This window comes from Abrus precatorius, unplaced genomic scaffold (genome assembly GCF_003935025.1).
Source record: "Abrus precatorius isolate BTA unplaced genomic scaffold, Abrus_2018 Scaffold11, whole genome shotgun sequence".
Classification (NCBI taxonomy): domain Eukaryota; kingdom Viridiplantae; phylum Streptophyta; class Magnoliopsida; order Fabales; family Fabaceae; genus Abrus; species Abrus precatorius.
This window is the reverse complement of record NW_020874303.1, coordinates 22483732-22494364: the sequence shown is the minus strand read 5'-3', so window position 1 is coordinate 22494364 and position 10633 is coordinate 22483732. Positions and strand designations below refer to the sequence as shown.

The 10633-nt window shown below is 26.0% G+C and overlaps 1 protein-coding gene across 2 annotated transcripts; it reads left to right on the top strand.

The window, feature by feature from the left end:
* Positions 1-5808: 5808 nt before the first annotated feature.
* On the top strand, positions 5809-8231 carry LOC113853767 (flavonoid 3',5'-methyltransferase-like). Of its 2 annotated transcripts, none has more exons than XM_027484369.1 (5): positions 5809-5950; positions 6272-6360; positions 6455-6602; positions 6824-6952; positions 7891-8231. In XM_027484369.1, exons 1-5 carry the CDS (start codon positions 5897-5899, stop codon positions 8179-8181), a joined length of 711 nt encoding a protein of 236 aa, XP_027340170.1. In that variant the 5' UTR covers positions 5809-5896; the 3' UTR covers positions 8182-8231. The 2 variants fall into 2 exon arrangements, with proteins under 2 accessions (XP_027340170.1, XP_027340171.1); XM_027484370.1 differs by having other exon boundaries at positions 5825-5950; positions 6458-6602; positions 7891-8181.
* Positions 8232-10633: the final 2402 nt, after the last annotated feature.

The window sequence follows — 10633 nt, the reverse complement described above, 5'->3', positions numbered from 1 at the left end:
GAAATATTTAATATATTTTTAAAAAAATTATAAAAGGAAGGTTAATAACATATTTTCTAATGCATTTTTATTATTAGATAAAATTTATTTAAAAATTTAAAAATATGGTGAAAAAATTAAGCTTATATCATTTTTATATTTTTAATAAATTTTAATTAATAATAATATATATTAAAAACTATATTTCTATCATTCATCGTAAATAGAAAAGTGACATTATTTCAAATTTCTTTAAAATTATTCTATGATTTAGATTCTCTCTAATTGTGGTAAGAATTGAATATCCAGTTCTATTTTTGCTTAAACAAAAATATATCTGCTTAAGTAAAAATATAAAAAATAACAAAATTTTTGTAAAAAAATTAATTTAAATAATTTTTTTTGGCTTAAACAAACTATTCTAATTTAAATGAATTGTGTTTTCTCTTTTTTTTTTTATACCTAACACTCTCTTCTCAACTTTCATATTCAATCCTCTTTAATCTCTATATTCAATCTTTATCTTACTCTCATACCTAATTTTTCTCTTCCTTTGACATCTCTTTCTTCTCTTCACTCCATATTCAATTCCTTTTTTCTCTCACCTTACCTCATAGTTAACTCTTCTTCTTTTGTTCATATTTAACTCTTCATCCACCGCTCCCTCTACCATAATTTTTATACCATTCACTCTTTTTATCTCTATCTATCTTTAGTCTTCTATCTTTTCTTATACTCATCGTCCATATTCTCAAATTCATAAATTTCATTTAAGGTAAAATAATTCAAACTATAAAAATACGTTGAAATTAATTTTACATAATTTTTTTTAACTATACCGTCCACTCCGTCAGTAAATTTTGCACCCTTCAAACAAAGTTGCAAAATTTTCCTTGACTGAGAAGTATAGTTCTCAAAAAAATGAGACTGCATCCCGATCCTATTCTATCAGGACCAGTTATCGAATGGGACATGCTACAAGTCATAAATGACCAGAAATGTTCTTTGACACGGAGGTATGCTGTAAACAAGTCAACAATGACAGCACTTCCTCCTTTTTTTTTTTTACAACCATCGTCCCTGAGACGTTGAAATTCTGGAATAATATTTATCAAACCCTTTTAAATTAATAGACATTTACCAAAATACACACAATATTAAAATAATAAATTATTTTGTTTCAAATGTAAAAGTATAAACTAAAAAAAGAACAGCTTTATTCAATATTTTAAAATTAATTCCATGTATCTCATAAATTAATTTTTATCAAACAAAGATAAGTAATTCTAACGTTTAGCATTTTTTAGTAACTGGAGATTTTTTTTGTGGTTGAAATATAAGAAAATATATGTCTTTAAAAAATTTATGAATCTTGTTCTCAAAATTAGTTATGATCTTAAAAGTTAAGTTTTACTTTACTGGAAATCAGATTTATTTACAGAAGAAAAAATAACAAGAAAGCCTCATATTGACCTATAATTAACACTGTATTTAACTTTGCATACTTAGAATTATTTTTTAACTGATTTTTATCTTTATATACATTTATTTTTAAAATTATTTTCTAAAATAAGAAAATAAAAATTATCAGTAAAAATCATTGTTCATTCTTTCTGTCTGAAATTAGTTGTCTCGTCATTTTGATTGGTTCATTGTTTGATGATTTGAAAATAAAAAATCAACGGTTGAGTTATGACTATGAACAGTGCATGCTTTATTAAGTACGTGGATGACAAGATATTTTCTTTTCTTTATAGAAACATAGTTTGCCAGAGTACCAAATAAAATTTTATATATAATAATTTTTTATTAAATATTATGAATTTTAATAAATATTTATTATTTATTAACTTTTTATCATACACCTTCGGACACTACATTGAAAAAACTGATAATTTAATGCAACTTCACACTTCCAACGAGCTCTCTTAGTTATTTTTTGCAAAAAGCTTTGATTTGGGATTTCTGTTTCTCATATTCCCACTTAAAAATAAGGTTTATTTATTTTGTACCTATATTATAATTATAATATCTTTTAATAATGATATATTTTTTAAAACACAAAAATATGGAAAAATATTAAATTTAAAATAAAAAAGTTATAGTTAGTATTTTTTATAAAAAATATTGAAGAAAATATAATATTTTTTTTTCTATTTTATTTGACGACACTTTTGTATCCAAAAACAATTTCTCATAGTCAACTGTAAGCATTATTAAAGAATGTATATTTCCTAATTTTTTTGGCATGCGATGACATCAACGGCGGCATGAATGCCAAGATATATCCGTTATTACTTTTATTTTAAAGAATACCATATAAAATAATTTTCTTATTATTATAGGTATAAGAAAATATTTTAAATAATAATTATTTAAATAAAAGTGAAACAAATATCTAAAAGGACAATAGACATATATACTTTTTAAAATATAGAATTTTATAGTTAATTAAATTTTCAAAAAGTTAAAATAATTAACTCATAAATTAATAAACTTTTTTAAAAAAATTAATGTTTAAAAATAATTTTTATTTTTATTCTTATACATTCCTTTAATTACCAAATAGAATTTTTAAATATATTTATATTTTTAAATAATATATATCTTATTTTATAAAATAGTAAGAAAGTTAATAAATTAAATAAAAATATAATAAAGATATAAAAAAAATATATTGCTAAAATTTGTATAAAAATCAATTCCAAAGATGCATCGAAAGTTCATTAGGTTGACTATTGCGCCTCCTCCAACGTACCTTTTTGAAAATGTGTATTGCCATTTAAAATATTATTATTATTTTAACTGATCAGTCAAAAATATAGTTTATATAAAAATAATTTTTAAAAAGGTAATGATAAACAGCGGCTTACTTTTTTTGAAGGTCACAATGTTCTGCAAGTCACTTTTTGACAAACATAAAATATGTTTTGAAATTTAAAATATAAATTTTTATGCTATATTTATTAATTTAGAATTTTCAGGTTGTGTGAAGTATTTTTACGATTGTTTACCGTGGTGAGAAATGCTAAATTATATATATTGGAGAATATTTTTCATGATGGTAATAGGTGAGTTTGGGATGTTAGTTGGCGAAAAAGACTCTTTCAGCATAAGATCTCAAACTTTAATCTTTTGTTGGAACTTGTGGATGAAGTTTCTATTAAGTTACTACAAGAAGATAAATAGGTATAGAGGGCAGATTCTTCAGGTTGTTATTTAGTGCAATCTGCGTATTTATGGCTACTTGAACTTTTTGATAGTCTTAATAATGTAGATCAGTGTAGGCAGATGTCTTGTAAAGGCTATGGAGAGGAAAGGTTCCTCTTAAGTGTCTGGTATTTTTTTGGTAATTGTTGTTGAATATACTTATTTGTAAAGGTTTGCTGATTGATCATGGTGTTCAAATTGATGATATAACATGCTGCTTCTGTCATAGTTTTGAAGAATTTTCAATTCATTTATTTTTAACGTGCTCAGTTTCATCTCAAATCTGGTACTGAGCATGCCTTCAGATTTATCGACTCACTTGCTTTATTGGGTTAATGTTGGCTGTAATAAAAGAGAAGAAATATGCTTATTAATTGTTTGGGTAAGTATAGTGTGGTCTTTATAGTTACATAGAAATAGAATTGTGTTTTTTAATGGTATTTTGGATGAGAGAGAAGTCTTAAATTCTATTATTCTGAGGTCCTGTAAATAACTATCACTTGTTAGTAAGGGATAAACTATTTTGTTAGTTGATTGATATTTATACCCACAAAATTGCATCTGTCTTAACTTTGTATAAGTATATTTTTATATTCTATTTCTCTGAGTAAGTAAATTTTTTTTGAGTATATGAGTTTTGAGTTCCCCTTGAACTCTCTCTGATAATATTTATTTTGCCTATCAATTTTTTTTTATTAATTTAGAATAAATTTTATTAAGTAGCAAATCATGTTATTACTATGTTTTATACATATATTTTGTTTTTCTCTAACTAAAATATATTTAAAAAATTAATTTAAATATATTAACAATATAAATATTTATATTTATAATATATTTTAATTGACCGTCGTCGATACATTAAAAATAAATTAAAAAATTTGCAAATGACGTGTTGCATGTCTTTCTTTCCATGGGAAAGTGAAGCACGTGTGACAATACTCCATAAAAAAATATTCATTTATTTATTTATTTAATATCGTTAGCTAAATATACCTAATTTAGTTATAGTCAAATATGAAGACAAGACATTTTTATTTTAGTAGGTTTCATGTTGAAACGTTCGTGTGTCATTGGGCGGGAAATAAAACAGGTTAAGATATATTATTTTTTGCATTTTTTATTTGACTGTTTAAAAACTAAAAATTAGCATGTTATAACTAAAATAAACAAATAAAAATAAATATCTTATATTAAGATAAAAATATAATGAATTATATTAGTTTAAGCTAAATTTGTTTTTAAATCATTATAATAAATTTTTATATTATTTATTCATTTAAATAAATAAAATTAAAATTTTAATTATTTATACATTTTAATTTTTTTCTCTTTTATTTTAAATAAATAAAAAATTGTTAGCAATACATATTTCAATAAACTTTAATTATTAAATAAAATTTATAAAAAATATAAATTTTTAATCTTAATTTAATAAATTTATATTTAATTTAATAGTATATTTCGTACTCTTATAATTTATAATATATTTTACTTGTATATTAAAAAATATAGTTCTAATGTCTTTCTTTGCCGCAAAGAGGTGATACTCCCAATGCAGAGGCGGCTACGTATTCAAGTTGCCTTGTATCAACATGCAAATGATTTTTTTTTCTATTTTTCATGATTATAAACTTTAAATTATTAAATAAAAATATTAAATATTTTATTATTTAAGAAATATTTATATATATGTACATTTCATGATTATATTTATTAATAGATAATTCTTTTATAAATATTTTAAACTGGTCAAAAAGTTTAATATTTAAACCGACCTAGCATTTTAACATTTTAAAATATTTTCAGTATTTATTTATTTTAAAAAATTTAGATCGATGAGGGCAATCAATTTAAGATTGAATAAAAAACAGTGTAACTTAATCGTTAATAAGACTAGTATTGACTTGTACTTTCTAAAATTTGAAGAACTTGATCCAATTATATTATTTAAGACAAATTCCCTCTTATTTTATTTATACTATTTTAATTTTTATCAATTTTTTTATTGAGCATTTTGTGTCTATAATATGAAACATATTATTTTTAATGTTGAGTATATCTCAAAAACAACACGTGTATATCTTATGACACAACCCAATTCTTTTCGATTTTGATCAATTAATTCAGGTTGAGTTAGTTAATTTTTTATAAGTATAAAAGTTCAAATTTTATTTGAGCTCAACTCAATCTAACTTGACTCTAAATTACTCGTAACATTATTGTATGCGAATTTAATTAAATAAAGTTTAAGTTTAAAGTTGCTTTTTTGCTAAACTTATATAAAAATAATTGAAAGATATAAATATACGTGTTATCTAAAGAATTGTTATATTGATAAAAATAATTTTATAATAATTAATCTAAACATTATATTTATTATATATTTTAATTGATTAACCGTGTAAAAATTTTCCAAAATTAAATTCAACTTATGTAAACAATAAGTTAAAAAAGAACAAATTGTTACTTAATATTCTTTTATCAGTCAAAAACTCTATTCTTCCTTGACGGCGGGAGAGTGCGGGTGCTTATTTTTCCACTGGTCAGAATCTGAGCTTTGAAGTTTCACCATTTGCTCCTTTATATAAACCCAGAACTGAGAACAAAGTCACTCACCAACAGAAATACTTTGCAGTTTGCATTTTACGTTTATTATCATTATCAATTATTTTATCGTAAGTTTGCATTAATTGCACTACTAACCATGGAGGGTGACACATTAAACAAGAACATCCTTCAGAGTCCAGCACTTCTTGAGGTAATTAAATTGAGCCCATTGCTTACTTCATTTATTTATATGCTTGAAAGCATGTGTGTTTGTGTGTGGGTCTAATTTGTGAGCAAAATGAACATCTTCATCGTTTCCTCATCAAGCCCTGTTTATCAAAACTAAATTTGTTTAACAATTTTTTAAAACCAATTATAAATCAAGCTTAAATGTTTTCTCAAAATTGATATGGAAAATTATTTGCAAATCTTTATCTCTCTCCTGGGACTCTTCCTCAATAATTGCAAATCTTAATCAAACTATACCAATTGAATAGAGATATTAAATTTTCCGCTAATATATTTTGCACAGTACATCCTGAAAACGAGTGGCTATCCAAAAGAGCACGAGCAATTGAGGTTACTCAGAGAAACCACCGTACAAAAGTACAAGGAAGATATGTAAGTTAACTGGATTCGACTTTTTTTTTCCCTTCTTTTTGTTTTGAACATATAATAATAGGAAATAATATATTAATCTGTAACATGTTGGCAGGAGTTATCTGATGAATGTGCCAGTGGATGAAGCGCAGTTCATGTCGATTCTTCTTAAAATCATGAATGCGAAGAAAACACTCGAGATTGGAGTATTCACTGGTTATTCTCTTCTTGCTACAGCTCTTGCTCTGCCTGATGATGGCAAGGTACGTTGTATCTTGGCGTCCCTCGTCTTACCTTTTCAAGGGGTTATATGTATAAGCCACAAGTACCAGCTTAAATCAACAATATTCATTATTTTTGTTTTTATGATGTCATTTATGCGATGTTCCTATCATCAAAATGAGAGTTTAATTCTTCATATAATTATAGTTAACAAGCTTTTGATAAAGCAAATTAAAAGGATTAATTTTACTGTGTGCTCCAGATAACTGCAGTTGATGTAGATAGAGATGCCTACGAGGTTGGGTTGCCCTTCATTCAGAAGGCAGGAATGGAGCACAAAATTGACTTTATCCATGGTGATGCATCATCAGTCCTCAATGATCTTCTCGCTGTAAGTTTTCCTCTTTAAAATTATTGATGTCTTCTTTTTTGCAAATATAATAATATTAATACACATACGCGCATTAAGATTATATGAAAAATTTATAATTAAACTCGAGTGATCTTTTTGTTTATAAATTGTAAATTACGTTATAAACCTTAGTCAGATTCACGCTAGCAAATTATCATCACTAGCTGTATTCATCATCTTTAACTTTTGGATTGGATAATTTCAAGAAGAAATTGATAAAAAGAAGAATATAAAGAAGGGGGTGGGGGTGGTTGATGTATTTATTGACCACAATATGTCATTCGTGGACAGAATTTAGCACCGAACATACGGAAAGAAAAATATCTGATTGTAGTATTAAAATATCTGTAGTTTAATTAGTTTTATAATCCTATACAGCCATCAGTCACGATCTGCCTTTGTAGTTTTGTCGTTGTTATGGGCATGATGTCTCGTTAGTGATGGAGAAATTATAATTATTATATGAGCTTTGTTTTGATTTTATTTTTTATATTATCAGTATTGTTATCATTCAAATTCTGATAAGGTATTATTATAATAAACCATTCTAATGATGCATAATCTTAACAAATCAAAAATAAACTCGACCATTATCGGTTTTGATTTTCATTTTTATAATTAACAATGGAAATGAACGTGTTAGATGATTGATTATTCTTTTTATCTAATAATAACTTGCATATTATAATTAAACATGTATAGTATACAAAATGTTTTAAACTAATAATCAACCAAAATTTAGTTCTTTACTGTATGCCATGAGATTCAAATTTTAATCAATTAGAGTTATGGGGTTTTCTGATAGTATTTCTAAACAAGATGATTGTTGTAGTATATTCAATATCTTTTATTATATTGTTGCCCTTGAATTACCATTAAAGAGGAGAAGAAGAAAAAGTAATAGCCAAAAATTGCAGGACAAACAAGAAGAATCATTTGATTATGTATTTGTGGACGCGGACAAGGCAGAATACATTAAGTATCACGAGCTGCTTCTGAAATTGGTGAAGAAGGGTGGAATTATTGCATACGACAATACCTTATGGTATGGTTCAGTGGCCATGCCTGAGGAAAACGTAAAAGAAGACATCATAAGGAAGAAAAGAACGCCTTTGATTCAATTCAACAACTTCATCGCAAACGATGCTCGCTTGGAATCAGCCATTGTTTCACTTGGGGACGGCATAACCTTCTGTAGACGTCTGTGATTCCTTCACAGTGAAGAGAGATCATAAGGACAATTGGGACATCATATTATCAGAATAATTTTATAATTTATTTTTCCTAATAAAAGAAATAAAAACACTGAATAAACCATCACTTTTAACGCTACGTGGCACTGATGTTGCTGAGTCAAAGTTTATGCTGATGAAATTAAGATAGGCCCAATTTGTGGCTTGTTTGAGTTTGTATCTTGTACCGTTGTATAAGAGATTTTCAAGTTGTATTAATGTTATTTTCATTTTGATCTTATTACAATGTTCCAATTTTAAAGCCACTTTTCTATTGAGGAATTCTTTTTTCTTTTTTTCAATTATGATTGAAAATAAAATAAATTAATGAACTTCGATAACAACTTACTTTAGCCAAACAATCAACATAATGCATTCATTTTTACATGCTGCAATTGTATCTTGTAATACTTCGCAATTAAAATTATGATTAAACTAAGATTAACCGAAGCGTAGGTCATGCCAAGAACACTGAGTGCATGAAATTAGTTTCCCAGCAAAAGAAGCTTGGAAACCATGCTGGTTACCGTTTGGATTTGAGATTTCCAATCGGATAATTATAATTATAAATTTATTAAGTAATACTTTAAGGACGATATTTAAGAAATATTTTTTATTAAAACATGTAACGGTGAGCTTAATTTAATATAAATTTATTGTTTATTAATTTTTTAACTAATAACTTAAAATTTTGATTAACAAAACCTCCTAGAAGAGATCCAAGGATTGCATCCCATGGAATGTAAGGAATATGGAATACATAGTATCACTTATGTAAAATGTGATATTCTAGGAGTAAATTGATATGCTCTAGCTCGTTAGGTAATTATAACTAAAAAAAATTAATTACTCTACGCGAGTATTGAGCGTATATATTTATTTCTTTTAGGGTGCCTTTAGTGTATATGTACTTAGAACTGTACTCATCATTATAATTTTATTAAAATAAAAATTTAATTAGGATAATATTTTATGTGTGTGGATTACCCAAAAAATATTATATTTATTTTGATGCGATTGATTAGAAGTGATCATAGGTAGGATTATATTAAACTTGAGTAAAAAAGTGGATGTAAATCAGTGAGCAGAGTGACTGTTGAGAACAGAAAAAAATTATCAAGAAGCAAAACTCAAATAGAAGAAATGGAAACTTAATCTAAGATAAAGATTTAAATAAATTAGAAAAAAAAGGTAAAAAGAAAACGTAAAATTTGTCAGTGAAATAAACATCTAATAAGTGTTCTCGTTAAATGGTGAGCAATTATAAGGAAGTGACCAAGACAACAAGTGATCATGATATTAGCATCGTGAAAGTGTAAAATTTAAGAAAAACTGAAAAAAAAATATTCTAAAATAAGGTGAAGAGCAACAAGACAGAGTCTTAAATCGTAGAGTCGTGAATCGTTGAGTGAAGATTGGAACAGTAAAGGAGCAGCCACCATGAGGACAGTATATGCAAGGGCATCTTTTTAATAATGGAGACATAACGCTTTAGCTCTCAACTCTATGGCTATGATATGGGAAGAATGAAGCAGCTGAAAAAGTAATATTTAAAAATGATTAAATGTATCGTATGGGAAATGATGGAAATACGAGTCATTATTATTGATTTTTGTGTTATTTAAAGACAAAAACTGTATGAGAAATAATTGATAGAAAATAAGGAACTTTTTTTCTTTTTAAATTATGCACTTTGGAGGTTCTATGAAGAAGAAGAATAAAGGAACTTTATAAAAATTTTATTTTTAAAGAAACCTTTTCATAAGTGCGCTTCATAAGTTTATAGACTCAAAATATGAAAGCATATGAGTACTACCTATAATACTTTATTTATTTCAAAATAAAATATTTTTTACAATTTAGAGGAGATAATAAAAATTTTATTTCAAATGACTTTAAATATAATGTTTCAATAAAGTATTTCAAAATATGAAATATGTTACAAATTTGAATCAAAATAAATGTTACAGGACTTGTTTAATATATCATAAATTTTAAAATAATTTTTTAAGTCTTATAGCAGTATCATCCATCTTATTTATTGAACTTGGTGTTGATTGTCTTAGTCACATGAAAAATAAACGTAAGAGTGAGTTCTTTACACTATCACATACACAAACGTAGAGACTCATCTTACATATTTCAGAACATTCCTAATGTAATATAAATCATACATTGAACAAGCACAATTCAATTAATTACCATGATGCACACATCGATCATTCACATATGTATGCTCATTGTACATGGAATCAATTCACGCTCACTATGACATTGTGATCACAGTTTCTTAACGCCTTCAATTTCAGGGACTTATTTAGTTTCACACTATGGATGGTCATCAGTTAGCTCCCGCCTCACAGATGTGTGCGGTCACAGGCTCCTTAGCAAAGGTAGTGGTCAGATGATGAGTTAGGAGAAGAGTGTG

Coding starts and splice junctions, on each gene's coding strand:
- LOC113853767 (XM_027484369.1), top strand. CDS start 5,897: ATGGAGGGTGACACATTAAACAAGAACATCCTTCAGAGTCCAGCACTT. Junction 5,951..6,271: donor AGAGTCCAGCACTTCTTGAG/GTAATTAAATTG, acceptor TATTTTGCACAG/TACATCCTGAAAACGAGTGG. Junction 6,361..6,454: donor CAAAAGTACAAGGAAGATAT/GTAAGTTAACTG, acceptor ACATGTTGGCAG/GAGTTATCTGATGAATGTGC.